The 22,502-nt window shown below is 38.7% G+C and overlaps 1 protein-coding gene across 1 annotated transcript; it reads right to left on the bottom strand.

Moving 5' to 3' along the window:
- Positions 1 to 777: 777 nt before the first annotated feature.
- On the bottom strand, positions 778 to 13,399 carry cdhr5a (cadherin-related family member 5a). The gene is made up of 14 exons (XM_067607095.1): positions 12,991 to 13,399; positions 11,425 to 11,597; positions 11,199 to 11,258; positions 10,935 to 11,024; positions 10,764 to 10,850; positions 9,433 to 9,537; positions 9,163 to 9,348; positions 7,710 to 7,800; positions 6,618 to 6,715; positions 6,276 to 6,482; positions 6,059 to 6,172; positions 5,873 to 5,939; positions 4,755 to 4,915; positions 778 to 3,715 (listed from the first exon to the last, which is right to left on the bottom strand). The coding sequence occupies exons 1-14, from the start codon at positions 13,079 to 13,081 to the stop codon at positions 3,125 to 3,127; spliced, it is 2,121 nt and encodes a 706-aa protein (XP_067463196.1). The 5' UTR covers positions 13,082 to 13,399; the 3' UTR covers positions 778 to 3,124.
- Between the last annotated feature and the right edge of the window lie 9,103 nt (positions 13,400 to 22,502).

Below are 22,502 nucleotides of genomic sequence, written 5' to 3'. Positions count from 1 at the left end.
AATACATTTACTCACTTTGTAATGTGACACCACCACCAACAGCCAGTTAGCATAGCTTAGCACAAATACTGGAAACAGATAACCTGCCTCTGTCTAAAGGCAACGAAATTTGCTAATTAACACGTTTTATCTCCTTTTACAAGAACCTCAGTGTAAAAACAACATGATGTGGATTAACAGGGGTTTATATGCCAAACTAAGATCCTTACCAGTAGCAGTGACTTCCTGGAGGTTGCCAGGCAACCAGTGGAAACTCCAGGAAGTGACTGTGCCAGCTAAGAACTAGTCTTGCTCGTAACCCTCTTGTAAATCTAAAACACAGCTTTTATAAAACAAGATATAACATGTTAACTAGTGAGCTTTAGAAACGGGCAGATTTTGTTACCTTCAGACACAGCCAGGCTAGCTGTTTACCCCCGTTTCCAGGCTTTATGCTAAGCTAAGCTAACTGTAACTGTCTAACTTAATATTTAACAGACACAAATGAGAGTGCTTTTAAGATTGTATCGTCTACTTTTGTCTAGTTATTTCACTCATGTCCTGATCTTTAGATTTGACTTGTTTTTTTCTTTTTCTTGTTTTATTTATCAGTGTGGGAAGACTAGCGACCGCTATGTGGAAGCTAATGAGGATCCAAATAAAGAATAAACAGTGGTATCAACAGGAAAATACATGAATATTTCCCAAATTATCAAACTATTCCTTTAAATATTAAAACATCCTAAAGGTGACGGGTGTGAATCATTTGCACAGAAAAAAATAATTTATAACCAGCGATTCCTTATAAACTCAACAAATCCTTCAAACTTTATTATTCTTTCTACATCATCATCACTCTAATGTACAAAAAGTCAAATATACATTAACCAAAGATTTATCCATAACAGTAGTTATTGTACTTAACCTGCTCAATAAAATACAGTCCACATATAAAAGTCTTCTCAGCTGTTTAGTATTCAGTAGATACAGTTTGTCTTCACATATTTCTCTCACTGTAAAATCCAAACACTACTGGTTCAGTTTAGTAACGTTTGTACAGAATATGTGCAGAGTGAGACAGAAATCATAACAGCACTACAGCGACCGCCGTCACCGCAGACAGAAACATCCATCAGTTTTGGGGCCCTTTGGTTGACTCATGTTGTCATCTGTCGTCCTGACCTGACTGGAAGTAGGAGTGGGTGATATGGACAAAATCTATCTTGGTCCATGTCATTTTATGTAGTAATAATGACAGGCTACTGTATATTGTGATGTAGTAAATTTCCAAGGAACTCAATTAAAAAAAAAAGTAATAAACAAACCAATAACATGAGAAAATGGGAATGTCTGTTTTTGGATAATAAACTGAGTTAAACACATGCAAAACATTTAAATGACTCCAACACTTTCTAGAAAGGCGCTCCTATTAATGGTTAATAAATAATTTATCAATGCTTTATAAATCAGGTATAAGGTATGAATAAGAACAATTTTTGGGTTGCCAGGTTTAAAATAAAATCTCTTTAATGGACCTTTTTACCTCTGACTTTCTGGAAAAGAGCTGCAGAGGATGCTAGCACTTAGTTTCCCATCAGACTCAGCTGTACTTTATTTAGCGCTGATTAGCAAATGTTAGCATGCTAACACGCTAAGCTAAGATGGTGAACATTATAGTAAACATTAACTAAAAAACATCAGCATGTTAGCATTCTTACCTGAAAGCATCACTGTGCCTATATACAGCTTCACAGAGCTGCTAGCTCTCATTAAACAACTTATTAACATTTATAACTGCAGATTTAATAGATTATTGTAGGAGTAGATTATTAATAACTTACTAACATTTATAATACATTTAGAATATAAACTTTTGCTGATGGCTTATTAGAAAGTGAAACCTGGCAACCAAAATAGTATTTTCTTTTAATACTGTATCCATGAGGCATTAATAAATGATTTATTAACCACTAATAAAGCTAGTTAGAACTTGAAAAAAGGGTTCTTATCAATTTGTGACATTGCCCACAGGTCTAATGAAACCAGAGCTATTAAAAGATAATTCTGGTTTATTGTAACTTGGGTTTTACTTTTGTTTTGTCTGTTATAATAACATTGTACTCACCAAAGTTATTGTTGAGATCACAGCAACATCCTACAAAGATGTCATCAGGGGCAAAAACACTAATAGTCAGACGATCTGGCAAGTTTTAAATAAACCAAGACCAGCACCAGGCCAGCAAACACATTCAAATGATACGATGTGCAAAAAAAGCTGAATAATAATTATACAGTTTAACTTTACAGATTATTATTTTGGAACTTGCTGCATCTTGTACTGTGTTTTACCTCATAAGTTCTTTCCTTCAGCACTACATGAAATATGTGTGACGACACTTTCTGAGTGTTGCTGAGTCTTAACTGACACAAAAAGCTTCGTTTTTATGATTTGTGAAAATGCATCTTTATCTACCAGTGTGTGTGTGTGTGTGTGTGTGTGTGTGTGTGTGTGTGTGTGTATTGATGGGGTGTGTGGACAATAATTCATGCCAGTTAGTTGAGGAAAGTTGAAACAGGATGTCCATCTGTAAATTGTGATGGATGTTATAACATTCACTTTTGTTTTCCACCTTTTTGGTTAACCTGTGGTGTGTTTAAAACCTGTCTGATCGTCTGACTGCTTGTGTTTTTTACCATGTTTAAATTTGTTGTAGCGATGTCGCTGCAATATCTTCAGTTAACTTGATGAGTTTGTTATTACCAACTGAGACCAAAACTATGAAAATAAGACCCAAGTTGTATAATTCTGCAATTATCCTTTAAAGGGTCATCTTGGTATAAAAGTCATAGAAAGTTCTGTTCATCATTTCACAGAATATATCGTCATGTCGGCCAATGCTAGTCAAACCTATATATTTTTAAACACTATTCTAAGATACTCACAGTAGCAAATAAATACTTTTTGGATGCTTGAATCTGTTGTTGAGGTTTGGCAAATATCCCGAGATGTTGAATCTTCATCCTGGACTGCTGACACCTCTGCTGGAGGCTGTAATATCCAAAAAGTGACAAGAAAACAAACAGCGTTCTGCTCAGTTTCATGAACATTTCCCTCTGACTCGAGTTTGACCTCTGACCTCTGCTGTCAGCCCTCCTGCTCCTGGCCTCTCTTCTCTCTGTCTGAGTTGGTATTTCCATCGTCATTGGGTTCTGTGCCCTGGCTCTCCTCCCCGCCGTCAGACTCTCTCCGTGGGGCTGCCGGGTCTCTGACAACTCCATCCATCTCCACCTCCCCTTCCAACTCCTCCTCAGTCTCCTCCTCCACCCGGCCCACAGTGTCCGGAATAATCTCCACCTCGATGTCCGAGGAGTCCTCGCTCTCCTTGAACCACACCTGCTTCTGCCCCTCCTTCCTTTTCTTCCTGGTCAGGATGGACCTCATGCTGTACTCGTCCCCGTCTCCTCTGCCTCTCCTGGAGGGCCTCACCGAGGGGCTCCCCTTGGGGACGTGGTTGGTGAAGACGCCGCAGGAGGAGCAGTGGCGGCTCCGTCTCTCCAGGGGGATGACCCGGCTCCGGCCCTGGGGGAAGGTGCTCCGTCTGGGGATAGCGTTGTTCCAGCGCCTGGATCCCCCGCGGCTCTGGTCGGCCTCGTTCTGGAAGCCGTCGTTGGTGTACTGCAGGGAGTCTCTGTGGCCGGTGCGGGGCTGGTCGGACCTCAGACAGGAGCCAAAACACTACAGGCAGGAGAGAGACCCCTCATTAATATAGCAGTTAATGAAGCATAGAGGATATTGAGGCATTGTTCAATGTTACAGATGCCACCGTGGTTCCCAAGAGTGAGCTAGGTTCATTTGTTCTGTTTTAACACAGAGCCCTTCTGTGGATTTCAGCTGATAAATATTCATCAAAGCCACACAGGAGGAGCTCTGAACATGCAGGCATTAAACAGCTGAGGCTTTCTCTGACGTCTGACTGTACGGAGGTGCGTCTGTGTCCTTCTTCACAGCAGGAATAAATAATAAATTAATAGTTTCAAAGGGGAAAAATGTTTTATTTAACAAGTTATTGACTGCTGAAAGTTATTTAATAATTTGAAAGTGTTTTTACTTTCATAACTCCATATAACCAACATCACAATACCAGAGTGATACCATGAATAAAATCTATCTGTCTGTCTAAATCCCAAAATAAGTGAAATAAAATGAATAAGACCAATCTAAGACAATTAATCAATTAGATTCTAAAATAGAATTAATACAAATGTCATTTCTTTACCTGCACACAAACTAATGTAAAAAAATAGTGTTTTTAGGGGGAGATGCTACACAAAACAAGAAATACTGTAGTTACACCACCCATTCAAAAACCACATATTATCATTTCTGTTTGTGTAAAGAGTAAAAAAAAAAACAAGTTACAGCATTTAAGTGAGTTTTAGAGGTACTGGTAGGTGTATTTTTATATAATAATATAAAACTCCTCCTGGCTCTATATTTAACACACAGACAGGAGATTGGTACAAATCTTCTCATCTAAGTCTCAACAAGAAAGTGAAAAGGCGTACTTCCCAAAATGTCAAACTGTTCCTTTAATATGAGAACGCATACAGTCAACAATTACATACAGCACAATAAAATAGGACCTGAAAGACGTGAACAAAACAAAAGAAAAACTAAATTATATTCATGGCTGTTTAAAGACCTGATGTGATGCCAGTGTTTCTAAATGAAGTTTGGATTTTATAGCTCATATAGCAACATGAAGGGTACTGACCTCACATATTTTGTCCATGCTGGTGTTTCCCTTCCACAAGCGGGAAATCAAGAAGCCAATCACAATGAAGCAGAGGACCAGCACGGCCGCCATGATCAGCCCCAGGAGCGCCATGTCCCCCGCACGGTAGCCGACGTTTGAAGGTGACGGGATGGCGACCGCTGCAGAGAGGACAGGTGAAAATTACACCCGCAGAATTTATATACTAAATATACTGAATTACAAACAAACAGACAAAACGTGCATACATGTATAAACCTGACGATATTTAGGAAAATCTAATTTCATATTGACAACCTGTGATAGAAGGACTGATCATTCTTATGTGGGAACACAAAATGTGTGACATTTAAAATGTAGTTGTGCAGACATTTCCCACCAAAGATTCACTGATCCGTTGCTTTTATGTGATGTTAGATATGTTGCTTCTGATTCTTGCTTATTTAAGGGTTTGTAATTTAAAATAAGTTTGGTGTGAAATGTCGTCTCTAATTTACTGTGTGTGAAAATGCTAAAGTGCATTTTTGTTTGAGTTTATTTGAGGACAAATCAAGAAAATAATAATGTGACAACAGCAAGAATGTTAAAAGTAAATAGTCAGTATGATCTGTGTAAGATATGATATAATTGAGAGCAGCTGTCACAGCTGTCAATCATGATGTCACCCCCCCCCCCCCCCCCCCCCCCCCCTTTTATATCATCAGATAACTAATTAAAAACAAACTTATCTGAAAAATGAGCACTTGGACAAACATCAGCATGATAAGAACGACCTAAAAAATGTATTTGACATGCAGTTAGATTTTTTAGTTTGGGTCATGTCTCATCCGCTAACATGGAGGGGGCGGGACTTATGACCTATACGGCAGCCAGCCACCAGGGGGGGATCCAGATGTTTTGGCTTCACTTTTGGGGATCTGTCATGTCGTCCATCTTTATATACAGTCGATGCAAGATACCACTACTAAATATATCCTGCTTTTTAGAAAGTGATAGTAAAGACATATATATGTAATGTTTATTGTTGCTATAGTGACATGATGTCATTTTAATGTTATTGTAACTGAGCACTGAGTATCACAGAGACCAGCAGTGATCTAATGAACTGATGGTCTTACCAGGTATGACCTGAACAGAGAGGGCCGCTGTACCAAACTCCCCCGTCGTCGAGTCCACTGCTCTGAGCTGCGTTCATAAAAACAGTTTAACAGTTTAGAAAACTGCAGCAAAGTGTCAGTAAATGCAAACAGAGATGATTTACTCTGCTTGTCTTCTAAAAAGTTGTCAGTTTTCACGTCAGTCACCTGAAGCGCGAAGGACTCCGTCTTCACAACTCTCTTCAGGATCACAAAACCATCTGAAGTCACGTTGACGTAGCTGCTGTACTGCACCTCGTACTTCACATCTGGATTCAGACCCTGACACACACAGAGAAATGCACAAAAGAAAATTATTGAAGAATTTTATTATTATTTTATTATTATGGGAGATGTAACACAGTTCCACATAGAGAGCACTCACAGTGGCGAAGTCCTCGTCTCGGGCTCGGGCCCTGAAGGGCCGGTTGGTGCTGCGGTCTCGGAGGATCATGCTCTCAGGGACGGAGTTGCTGTAGATGAATCCCTCGTATCGTTCCTTCTCAAAGCGAGGAGGGTTCCTGCTCTTCTTCATCACATCGATGGTCACCTGCGTCACTGCGAACTGATCCCTGTTGGTCACCTGCGACGCCTGACGAGTCCACAGTCAAGAGAAGTGTGTTAGAAACTAATGTTCAAGTCTTAATTTGCCTGATCAATCAAGAAAAATCTATAAGTTGTATCGTTTTGTTCATCTGAAAATATGCTCCAGACTGGATTTATTTACCAGAACAGTGAGAGATATTGGACCGACAATATCAGCAGCTTTAGCCATGGTGATGTTTCCTGTTTCCTCATCAATCTGGAATATATTTCCCTCGTTTCCTGAGTATGAAAGAAAAACATCATAAGAGACAGATAAAAAGAAAAGCAACACGATTATCTGTAGCCAGAACATGAACATATCAATGCATCAATCAGAATATTTTCTAATATTTATTCTGTCCTCACTGATACAACTTATAAGTCCAAACAATCAAACAGCATCACCAACTACAGTCTGGAAAATGACCTTAAATCACAAATAAACAAGAGTTATAGCAGGGTTGTTGTATTAGACAGCGTCAGGTTTAGCTCAGTGTAACTAATAAATGGCAACTAAGTGAATAAATGTATTATAGATTTAATTTAATTTATTATAGTCCCCATTAGCTTAATCAAAACAGAGCTATTCATTTTCAGGTTTTTTTTGTTTTTTTGTTGGTTTTTTTTTACTGTTTGAGTAAAGCATCTTAAATTAATATAAATAAAATGTACTATTATTATTAATAATAATAATAAATATAATAGGAATAGGAGTATCTTTAGCTGTACCTTAATTTGAATAATATTTTGAATTATTATTATTATTCCTCTTTTACCTGTTTGTATTTGGCAATGGATATGGGGGATTAATTCTTAAGGAGAACATATACTGGCCCTTTATGCAGCCCCTCAGTTCAGCCTCTGTCTGAAACAGGCTGTTTTAGCTCCTGTCTCTTTAAGGCCCCGCCTCCTGATGAGCCCACTCTGTTCTGATTGGAAGCTTCCTCTGGCTACATAAACAAACAGTAGTAGCAGCATTTCACTTGTTTTTCCCGTTCTTTACTCCAAATGTCTCTCATACTCGTACATGTTCGATCGCAAATCAGATCCAAAACATGTGAGTGGACAACGCAAACAACCTTAGCAACAACCTTAGCAACAAAGGCTACAGAACGGACGGCCATTGGTGGGTATATGTCAACAACCTGATATCATCATAAACAAAAATGACCAATTAATCTCCACTAGAATCAAATGAACAGATGGAAATAAAAGTTTGTTTGTTAGTTCAAACCTCTGAGTATTCTGTAGCTGATGTGCTCGCTCCTGTTCTTGTCTCCGTCTCTGGCGAACACCGGGCCGGGCTCCAGCACCAACGGCCCTTCCTGTGGATTAAAATCATCATCGTGCGCTGATTCTCCTAGCTCACATTTGTATTCATTTATACAGGTATGTCTCACTGGCAGGCCTATAAAAGCAAACATCTGATGAGCTCTCAGCTTGTGTCACCCCAGGGGTGATTATAGATGAAGTGTGTTCACTGTTTTTTAACATTTCATCAACACCTCTCTCCACTGTCTATGGGCAGAAGTTGTCCTCGATAGTGGCTCAAGTTCCAAGATACTGGAGGTTACAGCATTTGATGTTCAACTTCAACACATGGCTGACAACTAAACTAAAGAGTCTACAGCCATGCTAGTGATCTCTGAGACTCTACTGAGACACAACAGTGCTTTGAGCTAAATGCTAACCTCAACATGCTAACATGTAGAAAACAACAATGTTTGCACAGATTAGGCAGGTAATGTTTACCATGATCACCATCTCTGTTTAGCCCATTAGCATGCTAACACTTGCTAATTAGCACTAAGCACAGAGTACAGCTGAGGCTGGTCATAAACCAAAGTATTGGACAAAACTGAAATTTAACTTGATGATGCTACAGGAAAAGTCAGATGATCATCAAATTTGTTACAATTTATCCTCTGGGGACCATGAATATCTGTACCAGATTTCATGACAATCCATCCAATAGTTGTTGAGACATTTCACTCAAAAAACCATAAATGTGAATCTGCTAGTGGCGCTAGAGGGGATCAGTCAGTACGATTGATCCTCTGGAGATGATGAATGTGTGTACAAGATTTCATGGTTGTGTTTTATCAAACAGCACACACAAAACTGAGGGCATAGGAGTACGGTATGGCTGCAACCAAGAGTTATTTGCATTATCAATAGGTCTGACCATTATCCTCTTTACTAATCGATTGATTGTTCAGTGTATGAAAATGTCAAAAAATTGTGGAAAATGCTGATCATTATTCCCTGAAGCCCAAGTTAAGATATTAACCCAGAGCCCAAAGCTGTTGAGGGAATATAGCAAATATTCACATTTGAGAAGCTGCTACCAGAGAATTTTGGCATTTTTGTGTTAAAATAATGACTTAATATATATATCAATTAATAATGAATCACTGCCAATTAATTTTCTGTCAGTTGACAAATTAATTTATCATCTAATCACTCCAGCTCAGAGTACTATCATGTGTAGTGGAGTTCAAGGGGGCCCAACAACAAACTTTTGCTGCAGGGCCCCAGAGGAGGTTAATCCAGCCGTGTTCATCCCTCCAGTAGAGACTCACAGACTCTGGAGGCTTGTGGTCGAACAACAAGTTATTCATACACTTAATGTTGGGTCTTCCCTTCATGAATCTCTAACCATAAAGCGTCTTTGAAAGCAGACTCACCTCTTTCTCGGTCAGATTGACTTTGCCTCTGTAGCCGCCGCTCACACACAGTTTGGCGATTCCCAAGTTGGTCCTCGTACACGGCTGAAACCACGGCGGCCGGTTATCGACGTCCTTCACGTGCACCGTGATGGAGGCCACGGACGTGAAGAAGGGCTCGTTGGAGGCTGAACCGTTGAACGTGTCCTGAAACATTTTAGAGGTCAAAGGTCAAAGAGAAGCAGACTTTACCTGGACGTTGATGCTTTTTTTTTTTAATGATAATTGTACCTGCACATGTAAAACCAGAGAGATCTTTTGTACGACATCGTAGTCTATGATGCTTTTGACGAGTATCTTCGGAGTGTTGATGTTCTCCAGGCGGAAATATTTATCCTGGTTTAACAGACAGAAAAAGAGAAATAAAAGGCTTTTTAAAAAAAGTGAGAAAGAAAAAGTGTTCCAGCATCTGACACTTGATTTCTGAGAAACATGATCGGTAAATTGCCTTCTTCACTGGTTTTAATGGGACATACTGTAGATTTGATTGTCATCTGAGTAAAAAATGGTAAAGATGTTTAAAAATACTCTACTTTGAATAATAATTTCTCTAATATGTTTTTTCCATCTAAATATAAAGGAGGATTCAAGTTTCCACATCACACTTGTTTAAGTTGAATATTGGACCAGGATCAGCTCCAAACTGGTTGTCCCCCCCTAGTCGAATACATGTTTTTCTTCTTGTTCCTTCAGTTGGACGTTGTCCTCTTCACTGTACAGAAACCAGTTAAAAAGGTTTGGACACAATTTCTCATTCAAGTGAATCAGAATGTGTCCAGACTTTTGACTGGTGCCGTACGTACAGAGTTTGTTTTCACCTTCATCTGCTGGAAGAGGAAAGTTTCTCTGTGCTCACTTTAAATCTCAGTTTTCACGATTTGTGACATCACAACTAGTTTGGAGCCAATCATGGTCCAGTATGCGACTTACACAAGTGTGATGTGGAAACTTGAAGCCTCCAGAGCACAAACACTGAGAATAGACTTTACAGTGAAGGAGGAGACATCTTGTATCCTGCAGTTAAACTTTTGAAATGAAAGATATTTGCATTTTTATAGATTCTGCATTTTTAATGAGAGAGAAGGAGGATTTTAAGATTTTTTAATTTGTTAACCAAACTTTTTTGTGTGTGGAAAAACCACATCAGGCATAAATTATTAGTTCAAGCAGAGCTTTGTATTAAAACATGTCTGGAAGGGATCTATAGACTGAGATTGTTGATGAGCACAAAGAAACTTTCCTCCTTCAGCAGATGAATATGAAAACCAACTCTGCACAACATCCAACTGAAGGAACAGGAAGAAAACATTTTTGAGTGGAGGAGGACTTTAATACATCTTAAGGACAGAATTAGTTTGTTATGTTGGGACTACAGGAACAAATTAGTTGTTGAGTTAATGCACCAATGTTGCATTGTCACCCACTAATAAACAAATAAACGTACAGTAGATACGTTTTGATGTGTCCATCACTCAAAATAACTTTCTACTCATCTGTGTTGCTTTAAAAGAATAAAACCAGTGAGATCAATCACTATATGGTCACAGCAGATATGATCTCACCGTTGCAGACTCTAAGCGGTAGTACAGCGGCTCTGAGTCCACATCTGTAGCTTCTATCAGTCCGATGCTGGTGTTGACCGCAGTGAGCTGCAGGAGACAAAACTCAGAGTCAACATCAGCTCACAAAGTGAGACAAACTGTAAATACGTGAACATCTGGAACGCTGCTCACCTCATTCACTTCTAGTATGTAGTGGTTTTGTGCAAAGTTCGGGGGGTTATCGTTCACATTTTCAACCAAAACTTCAACAGACTCTCTCACCTTGAAGAGAGAGAAGAAGAGTCAGATCAGAGCTGATGCTCAGGATAAATTGTTTAAATCATCCAAGCACCAAGAAATACTCATGGTAGCTGTTTAAAATGCATTTGCTTGGTTCGTTAGATTACTGTTTGCTTCTCTAACAGGTGATTTTGTGTTTGCGACTGATGTACTCACTGATGTGGATCCTGCTCTGCTGCACTTAACCCAAACCACCAGAGTTGAAGTGGACAATGACTAAAAACACAAACCAGTTACATGAAGTTTAAAGAAACATCTCAAGTTTAACACAAATACTGATGATAATTACATCGTCATATGATGATACATAAACACTCAAGGAGCACTTTTGCTTTAATATCAGTATATATGTATAGTTGCAGTATTGTTTGGGCTTCGTTACCTCATAGTCCAGTCCTTTCTTCACCATCAAGGCGTTCCCTTTCAGGTAAAACAGATCATCGGGGTTCACGTCGACTGTCAGTATTACATCACTGTTGGAGATGATTTTAACCAACTGGACGTCAGCCGTGTTGTTTTCTGCGACCGTCACAGGACCAGGAGGCACCGTGCAAACTGAAAGAGAGGTGAGAGGAGTCAGAAAAATCAGATTTTAGACAGAAGAGTAACAATGAACACCATTAAGTGGGATACAACTGACCTCTACAATCCTTAAAGACCAATTGTGAAACCTGACTCATGCCTATGCACCCACACAGATGAGTAAACTGTCCTTTTAGGGCCTTTACTGACGAGGTTTATATCCTAACTTCTCTACTAAATGCTGTAACGCTTTTCTTAACCTTAAAACTAAACCGACTGCAGAACATCCATCGTTGGATTAACCTGTTTGGGTGCTCCAAGGTATAACTTTGCTGCTGTTCCCTTGTTAACTGCCTGACTCTATTGTGTACATTGTGTCCCTTCCAACTTCCCACTAAGTGCAATACAAACAGCACCAGAGAGACCCAGAGACTAACCAGTGCTCCTGTGCTGGAACAATACTACCTTACATGAAGTTTTCTGTGTGTCACTTTGTGGTAATTCGATTAAATACAATTTTATAAAGGAATATGCACCATGTGAGTGTAATGTAGCTGAAATAAAAAAGGTTTTAAATGTAGATTTTGACACAGAGTCCCAAGTTAGGACCCAAAAAATTGAGTAATAATGCTCAACCTGTCTTAGTTATTGTGTTTAAGTCGTGCAAATTCCCCCCAAAAACCAACTGACATGCTGTGAACCATAGACTTTTTGGGGCGTCTAGGGGTCTGTGGCCCCCGAGCAGTTGCCTGAGCAAAGCAGGAAACCTTGAATAAATGGTTAAGAACAAGTTGTGGTAGCTGATAAGCTCATGTCAAACACTTTTTGCTTACTGTGGTCCTTTGACTGAACACTTTTTGTCAAATTTTTTCACTGTGTCACTTTGTACACATGAAATAAATTTAATCTTTTGGATCTTTGAAGCCTCTTCTGTTTGTTTTTGTCAGTGTGCAGGTGATCTGTTTATGAAATGAGCCTCGAATAACTCTCATCTTAATACTTAACCTAATCTAGATTTAGTCGTAAATCAAATCTTAACGTCAACATCAAGTGCTAAACATAAACCAGTCCACTGAAAAAGTGAGTATTTAAGCAGTGGTTCTCAACCTGTGGGTCAGGACCCCCTCAAAGGGCCCAAAATCTGAGGGGTCACCAGATGATTAAAGGAATAAGAGAGAAAATTAAGATTTCTACTGCATGAAATTATGTTTATATTTTCTTCTCTTCAGGAGAAAAAATACTCTTTAGTTCTTAACATGACAGGGTCACAAACAGATAAAGCTTCATGGGAACCATTGCTTTAAGAGACCAAAAAACTGAAAACATGAACTCTCCCTCTCAGCAGCCTCATCAACATCCACCGCTCCCCTCCTGCCCTCACCAGCAAACCGATGACGCCCTCAGCAGAAATCAGAGCTCTACTCACGTCTTTGAGCCGGACAAACTGTACAAAAGCAGACGGCGACGACGCATCCGAGGAGAACGTTCACAGGTTTGCTCTTTGATTTCAGTTCCATGTCCTGATTTCAGACGCACCAACAAATGAAGTCCTGAGGAGGATGAGGAGCCCGTGGTACCAGCTGGTACTCGTCCACATAATGCCCTGTCTGTGCTGCCCGGCGAGTGGGAGTCGACTACAGTTGCAATGTTTGTGACTTCATCTTACGGGCACATATTGCATTAAGCGCCTGCCAGCAGAGGACTTGCAGCCTCCCACAAAAATACTTGCATCTGTTTTAGCTGGACGGGTCACTCTGTATTGGTGGCCCTGCTGCATTCTGGGAGGAATCCAGTAGAGGAATGTTAGCAGCTGGAAAAATTTCTCACATGCTTGACACTCTTCAGGTTAGACAGACCTGTTTAAAGTTGTATATTAGTCTGTTTGTTAATGTGAAATCACTGGTGATGATACATTACATCCTGCATATACATACATACACATATATACATATGTACAGTATTCAGATACTTTACTTAAGTAAAAGTACCAATACAACAATGTAAAAACACTCCATTACTAGTAAAAGTCCTGCATGAAAAATCCTACTACAGTAAAACTACATAAGTATTATGAGCTTGATGTAGTTAAAGTATTGCAGTAAAAGTACATAAGTATTATGAGCTTGATGTAGTTAAAGTATTGCAGTAAAAGTAGTGGTTTGGTCCCTCTGACTGATATATTATTATATATGACATCATTAGATTATTAATAGTGAAGCATCAGTGTTAGAGCAGCATGTTACTGTTGTAGCTGCTGGAGGTGGAGCTAGTTTACACTACTTTATATACAGTTAGCTAGTTTAGTCCAGTGGTTCCCAACCTAGGGGTCGGGCCCCTCCAAAGGGTCAGCAGATAAATCTGAGGGGTCGTAAGATGATTAATGGGAGAGGAAAGAAGAAAAAACAAAGTTCTGATACACAAATCTGTTTTCAGTTTTTGGACTTTTTATCTAATCTTTGATTTTTGCTGAAATATTGGATCATTTGAACATTTATTGAAATGAAAGCATGTGAGAAGTTTAGAGGGAAAAATCACTATTTGGTGGAGCTGTTAACAACTCATAGACATGTGAAATGTGACCCCGACTACACACTGCTTTTTATAAGACGCCAAAAGCCAAAAAAGGTTGGAAACCACTGGTTTCATCTTTAACAATGTTGTATTTTAAAAGCTTGTTATATTATCCATTGTGTCAAATCTTCATCTGAAAAGTAATTAAAGCTGTCAAATAAATGTAGTGGAGTAGAAAGTACAATATTTCCCTCTGAAATGTAGTGGAGTGGAAGTATAAAGTAGCATCACATGGAAATACTCAAGTTAAGCACAAATACCTCAAAATTGTACTTAGTTACTCTCCACCACTGTATATGTACACACAAACAGTACATACAAATAAACATACATATAAATACATACTGCAAATTCATACATGAATCTTCTGAGACCTCACTGACTATCTGGTGGGTCAGTCACTACAAACTGATTCTTTGCAGCCAAACATTGTTCAAACCCACAGAGCACACAATACATAAAATATATCAGGCTGAATTTTGGGGGAAATGTGTATAAAATGATACACAAAACATCAAGAATATTTCTATTTGAAGGAACAGTGCAGACATAAAAACCTGGAGTCTCGGGTTTGACTATTTCACTCAGTGTAAAACATCACAGAGCTTCAATTAAGAGCTGAAACAATCTTCAAATCTATGTGAAAAAACTCATTTAAAAGTTGATGTGAAGCTTTTATTCAGCTTCATCAGTCTGAGTTAGTCATATCTAGTGGATATCTGACACATTTACAGTCTTTTTAGCATCAAATTCCCTCTTTGTGTTTCCTCGGACAGTGTTTCCCTGTTGAGCTGCGGTGGAAGTATAGTAACAAAAAGAGGAACTTTGGAAAGATATCTACTTGATCTGACTCATTTGAACAACTGAAGCCTCATATTAGCTTCAGATGTCCCCCATCACTTCCATTGTAAGGTCATTATGAAGGGATCTTCTGATGGTCAGTATGAACAGGAGGAATGATTACAGCAAGAAAAACATGTTTAATGTTCATTTAGGCTCCTGACTGTTGTTTTAAAAAAGGTTTATTGACTAAAAAGTAAATCTTTTCTCCCAGACGGCATTGTTTTCAGAGTGGAAAAGTCTCATTTAGACCATAATAGAAGACTCAAACTTTATCATGAGAGCACACAAAATTAACTTATTTATCCATTTTTAGCTTGCAAATAAACAATCACATATTTACTTACTGTGTGGCAGAAGACAATCTGGATTACATTAAATGATTATAGTTAAATTATAGAATAACACTTTTTACAAACATTACAGGGATAATTCAGTAAATAAATAAAATGTAACAGGATGTAGAGTTTCATGTCAGTTTCAACTGGTTTCTGTATTTGTGCTGATTTATAAAAACATGATGGACTTTTTTTTTTTAAACATCCCATTTATTTGGAAGGGTGTGAAATGTTTTCCTCTCCTTCTCCTTCCTGTCTGATGACAGAAAGTCACAATGGCACAAACTAGGACACATGATGGTTTCACATGTAAACAAGGCAGCACTGTGCGCACACACACACACATACACACACACACACACACACACACACACACACACACACACACACGCACACACACACACACGCACACACACACACGGCTGTAATACATTTAAGTGCTGATACACATACACACACTCTTATATCCCCCCCCCGTCTCCTCTGTGTGGGAACAACAAGCTCACAGTGTCATGATGTCACATGAAGCTCCTACATTACATGTTTCCATGCGGAGATGCTCCTCGCTAACACTGAACGCACAGTTGATCAGTGAAACTCTGCTGAAAACTCTGCTGAGTGTTTAAAGCTGTTATTCTCCCCTCTGACCACCGGGAGGAGCCTCAGCTGCTCAGATCAGCAGCTGGTCCACTTTAACATGCGCCGAAGAGTCCTGCAACTAACAATCATCCTCAGTATCAATCAATCTGCCAAATATTTTTCCAATTAATCTCAAACTGACGCCTTCAAATGTCTTAAAGATATTAAGTTTTCCATCATTTATGACAGAAAAGTTTCAAATCCTCACATTTGAGACGCTGCAAAACAGCAAATGTTTGTTTTTATTCTTAAAAAGTTACTGAATTACTGAAAAAAAAAAGATAATTTGATCAAAATGGTTGCTGATTAATTTTCTGTCAATCAACTAATCAATTAATCGACTAATCGTTGCAGCTCTACTTGTGATTTCTGTGTGTTAGAAACTATTTTCCATCTGTTCTTTCATTATATTGACACTGAATTCCTTCCAGAGCTTCATCAGAGAGAGAAACACTTTATATTTAGTAAAAAATAGTTGAATAATAAATATAATGAATATTTCACATGCATATAAATTATAAAGACATGTTTTAGTTTATCATTTGCACATCAAAGTTATCCACCCGCTTCAGCTGTGAACAATACAGCACAAACATTGTGAAGTAAACAGCTCGACATAAACACAGGAAATCACAGCTGTGTGTTTCGATTAACTACATTTGTAATATGATTTAAACTGAATTTACAGCCTTTTAAACTTATTCATAGCAAAAAAACCCTCCAACAAAACCAAAAAACAGAAAAAGCAGCCATTTCCCTCAAAAAACTGCATTGAGAAATGTGATAACTTATGTTTTGCAGTGTATCTCCAACTTGTTTATGATGTTTTTCACCTGCAGGTTTGACTTGTCTGTACTGTTCACACTGTGAAACAGACAATAAACACACACAAACATATTCAACCTCATCCTCAAAACTTCGGTGTGTTGCACTAACTTTATTCTAACAACATGCATATTAACATGCCCAGTGTTACATGCTAAAGTGCAGATATGCCACATTTTACATGACTGAGGACAGTGGTGGAATGTAACGAAGTACATTTACTCAAATACTGCACTGAAGTACAATGTTGAGATATTTGTATGTTACATTTCTCTGACACCTGTAGTTACTTTTCATATCAATATTTTACACACAAAATAGTATGAGTTGTTAAAATTAGCTCTACATGGACCCCATTAAAATGCTGCTTACATGTACACATCAGTGAATCAGTATTAATATTCTAATAATAATAATATATGTATCATACATATAACACCCTAAATGCACTTTTAACTTTGATACTTTAAGTACATTTTGCTTCCAATATTTCTGTACTTTTACTGAAAGATTTTGAATGCAGGACTTTTACTTGTAATTGAGTATTTTTTCATTGTGCTGCTTTCACTTCTTCTACTGATTAAAGATAAAAAAGCAAAGTTGTCTTTATTTTTCATTCACCCGACAGTTTTGTTTCTGGGGTGTAATGACGCTTTCGGCCTCATGGGAGCGCTCAGACACATTCAGTTTAGTTGTTGTCTGAGTTTAGTGTTTTTGTTAAACTTTGGACTTCTCTCTGACCCTTTTATATAATAATTTGGGCGGTATTGGTGATGTAACCGTTACTTGGGGCTGGTGGGGTTTTAGCAGAGAAGCTAATCTCATTAGAGACCTACTTAATAGCATTCTTGTTCCGCCTAAAGCAGAGAGAGAGTTGTGGCCGCAGACAAGACAATTGTTCAATGTTAGTTTACAGAATTATGACATTTTTTATATAAAAAAACAACTATAAAATGAAAAGTTAATTCATACTGGGCCTCAGGACCTCCCGCAACCTAAAACCCTTAACGCTACTGAGACGTGACAAAGAAGAGAAAATGGATTTAGCTTCACCTTCGGTTTACAGAGTTTCCCTTTAAGCTAAACGTGAAGCTTGGCTGTTATAGTTTGTGATCGTGATTTTGCTTGTTTATAAAACTTCAGAAAAGTCTCCCTCACACACACACACACACACACACACACACACACACACACACACACACACACATGCACAGATTATCACACATATTTTCAGATTTCTCAGTCATGACAGGAGTGTGAACAGATCAGCTTGTTGTAAATCTCAGAACTTTTCTTCTTCTAGTAGTTGAAGCTAAAAAAAATCCAATTTCAGTCTTTCTGAAAACTTCATTTACATTTTCAGCATTTTTGTTGACAAGTATCCAGACATGTTCACAAGTCTGAGTTTGCATTTATTTAACTTTTTATTGAACTGAGATACAGGTTTACGACTCTTTCAAACAACTTTTGCACATTTGCAACTTGTTCTGATTCAATATCAGAGACACATTTGACATCCGAGCCTCACTTCTCCTGTTTTTAACATAATCTGTAGAAAAGATGCTTTTGTTATTTAGATCTGGTGAGCTACACCGACTGGCCTGACGGAGGTGCTGTGATTAAACCTAAAACCCTGTGAAAGCTGTCCAGTTCTGATGAAACATGGACAGTTAATGCATCTTGTTCCTGGCTGACCTGCATCACAGAAGACATTTTGACATGTGACGGTAGGAAAAGAAAAGGTGTAAACAATGAAAGTAATGATGGCTGAATCCCATTCAGCTGCTTCAGTTTCAGGGTTCTGGTAGTGTTCATGCAGCCTCACTGTCACACTGGCCCTGTTCACACCTGGTATTAAAATGTATCTTGGTGATCCGATCACAAGTGAACACCTCTAAGTACAGCTGTGAAGCTCTGTATTGAGATCCGATCACTCAGACCACATCCGGAGGTGGTCTGGGCTGCATATGACCTCATTCTTTTAGCAGTCTGTACGTGAATGTGTTCTGAGTTACATTGAAGGACCACCTACTAAACTGACATCCTCTGTGTAAGTGGAATTATGTACTGATTTGTGCACCAATGGCATCATGTTAAAGTGAGAAATAAAGCTGCATCACCAATGACTGCCAGTCATCATCCACTGAGCCCCCCCCCCCCCCATCTGTCCATCTTTATATTCATTGTTTATATTTTGAGTAAAGAACAAGAAAAAGAAGAAATCCTGCTACTAATGTTTGTTTATGTAGCCTCCTGAGCCAGAGGAAGCTTCCTGAAGCTGACCAATCAGAACAGAGTGGGGTCATCAGGAGGCGGGGCTTAAAGAGACAGCAGCTAAAACGGCCTGTTTCAGACAGAGGCTGAACTGAGGGGCTGCATAAAGGACCAGTAGAAGATAAATAAGGAGTTTTTAACTGTAAATCATGCAAAGATATTCCAGTAGAGCCCCAGAATATAAATATAATAATGTGCATGTTATATTTTAAGCCTATAGCATTATAAAACCTACATCAATAAATGAAATAACACAAAACTGAAAAAAGCAATTGTCATCAAAAGAAAATATGATACATTATTATGATCAATGTTATTGTTATTTTGATTACTAATTAAACATCGTCACTTCCATATTGCTGTGGATTATGGGTAAAAGTGAGTCTGCACCCCAAGCAGACAGCCACATGAGGCCCCTTGTTGTGGACTTGATGAATAATGGATTTGGTCCAGACCTCGACACTCACAGACCTCCTGGAAATGTGTCCGTTAAATCCACGAGTCTGCGAAGGCGGTGAAGTCCAGACATTTGTATTCAACGTCAGCGTTGACAGTGAGGATGAATCTCCTGGTGTGACAGGCGGTCGACACTGTGACATCACAGCTCAGGATTATGGGATGTAGGTGTGTCACATGGACGTGACAATAGAAAACAAGTGTGAATGGTGAACAGAGTGTCTGCTGTGGAGTCTGATGGGCTTTACAGACGCACTCTGAAACCGGGACAGCGCTGCTGACCTTTGACCCACATGGCGGCTAAAGGTTAAAACTATCCAAACTGAACAGTTGGCCGATGCCTCGGGACGAGCAGGCAGCCTGTTGTCGCTCTCCATTCATACATGCCAGTTTGTGACTCGATGTTCTTTATATTCTGGATTTTTAAATAGAAAAAGAGAAAAAGTAGATGTAATTTTAAGGATTTGAATGAGGTAATTTGTGTGTGTGTGTGTGTGTGTGTGTGTGTGTGTGTGTGTAAAAACCATGTTGGACATTATTATTCAAAGTCAAGTATTTTTATATTTATATTATATAAAACATGTCTGGAGGGAATCTTTAATCCCCAGAAACAAAAGCGTCTAAATGTTTCAAAACAACTAGTTCTGCATTTACAGCTTTGTTGGTGTCAGCAGGAGCAGCAGACTGGAATCAGGACCACAGCCCACTGAAACCAGTGACACCACCAGTGAAGGTTCTGCAGCTGAAGTAGAGATAAGATGATCTAAACTTGGTTAGCAGATAAACATTATTTACTGTACCTCAGTTTTCTGCACTGGTTTCATCAGAAACTCAAATGCTAACTATTAGCTTACCTCAGAGGTTTTCAAACACAAGTCTTAAAGGTTCACTTACCAAATTTTCTCTGCATCAAATGTCCAGCAAAGTTGAAATAAATGATGATATTTCTGTACAAAAACTCCAGAACTCTACATGAACTGTATTTCTATTAATGGGAGAAGTGGCATCTCCGTTGTATGACCAGGTCATTAAACCAGAGCACTGGAAACACTGGTGTAAGTGTTGATGAATGAATTCTTCACTGTATTCATTGTTGAAAATGTTTGATTTTACATTTATTCTGTAGGAGGCTCGATATCACGACCTCAACTGGTTCAGTTTTGTGGTTTTTCTGTTTAGTTTTGTTCAAAATTGACATGTTTGGTGTCGTAGTCGTGTTTCACACCACCCTCTTCAAATTAACACATATTTCTCAGTCGACTAATACTTCACTGCACTGTTTTAACTGTCAACCTTTCTCTTTTTGTAATTGCTAGCTTTGATAAAGCAGATAAAGCTCCTACAGCTGACAACAACCTTGCTATCTGTGGCGACTAGCAGGCGGCTGAATGAAGACAGGTGAGGTCATGTGACAGCGATGTGTCACTCAAAAGCAGTTCAGGTCGAGTCGCAGTGAAATTTTGTTCCCCGTCCGGATTAAACTGTTATAAATGTTATCTGAACCAGAGTCCACCTGCTGAGTTTGTGTGATTAGCTTTGACTTCACTTACAGAACTTCTTTCTTACACAATAATTTAATGAAAGAAGAAAAGCTGCTAAAAATGAATGTTTGATTCTGTATTTATTGCTGCACTGTCCAGTTTGAATTTTAATATTATACAAGGTGATGTAATGCAAACTGAACTGCAATAAATAATATTTACTTTTCTTATTAGTTCAGTTTTTGCTGATATGACTACTGAAGTTGTTTGTTTGTTGAGTCAGTTTCAGTAAAATTGCCATAGAAAGTGATCTCACACAATATAAATAATTATTAAACATTATCCAGTTGTATTAATATAATTGATATATCATCATATATATATATAATTCTATGGAGGAGCTCTATTTCCCATAATCTGACAAATTATAGGGTGTCAGATTATATGTGGGTGGTAGTTTATCTCCAGGTGGTTGGATAGTTGGATAGTCTCATAAATCCAAACCTGCCGTCTATACAACAGAACTAAGTTCTAAAATAAAGGCTGAGTCATAAAATTGAAGTCATAAATAAATGATGGTTTCTTTTTTTAAACCTTGTGAAAGTGAGCTTGGACGGGTTTCGTCATGCGGCGAGCTCCAAGTCGACGCTGCTGCTGCTGCTAAAACACTTTTTGGCAAAATAACGGTGTCACGGTGCTACAGGCGTCCGGAGGAGGAAAGATAAGCAGCGAAAATGTGAAATGTCAAGAGTTCAATGTTCAGCGACGAGAGGTGATGTAGTCGTCTTGTGCTGCCTTCTGTATTTAATTAACATTTATAAATCTCTTGTTTGTGTCTTTATCTACCTCTAACATGGCTCTTGTCTTTATTTTTGACTTTTTCTGCTTGTATACATCTCTGTCTTTATGTTTTTTATGTCTTCATCCATCACTTTTTGTCTATTTCTCTTTATTTATCCTCATCTCTTCTCTCTTTGCAGCCACTCTGCATCAATAATCTTCATTAGATGGTCAGGTTGCATCACTCTTTTACTCCTCTTTTAGGTTGGGAAGCAAACACACACACACACACACACACACATACACACATACATACACACACTGTCCCTCAGTAATTAGCCTTATCCCATCAATCAGCAACATCTCAAAGCACTCCTGTCTTCTTATGAATTTTTTAATCCTGTTCCAAAAAGTACCAGATGGAACGAGGAGCTCCCACCTTTTCTTAAAACACCGCGGTGAAATCCGAGGGAGCTGCCATTCACTCTTACCGCTCTATCAAGGGCTTATCTTTCATTTATGTGTGTGTGTGTGTGAGTGTGTGTGTGTGAGTGTGTGTGAGACTACCTGCAGGGTTACAAAGCCATCAGAGGCTCATTTAAGGACAGACTGACCTATAAAAGCTGTGGTCAAGTGGCAGAGAAGCACTTAAAGAGGATCCAGCCGAGTTTAAGGTGAAAGAAAATCTCACCGGGTGTTACGGACAATTTAAGTCTTTTTCGTCACATTTTCAC

The sequence above is a fragment of the Thunnus thynnus genome, chromosome 1 (genome assembly GCF_963924715.1).
Source record: "Thunnus thynnus chromosome 1, fThuThy2.1, whole genome shotgun sequence".
Taxonomy (NCBI): Eukaryota; Metazoa; Chordata; class Actinopteri; order Scombriformes; family Scombridae; genus Thunnus; species Thunnus thynnus.
The sequence above is the reverse complement of the archived record's forward strand: the minus strand, read 5'-3'. Positions and strand labels throughout refer to the sequence as shown.

Bases quoted from the DNA above. Each gene is read 5' to 3' on its own strand.
- cdhr5a (XM_067607095.1), bottom strand. From the start codon at position 13,081: ATGGAACTGAAATCAAAGAGCAAACCTGTGAACGTTCTCCTCGGATGC. The intron at 11,259-11,424 runs GTAACGAAGCCC...TTGTGTTTTTAG, and splicing joins AGAAAGGACTGGACTATGAG to TCATTGTCCACTTCAACTCT. The intron at 5,940-6,058 runs GTGACTGACGTG...TTATGAACGCAG, and splicing joins CGGAGTCCTTCGCGCTTCAG to CTCAGAGCAGTGGACTCGAC.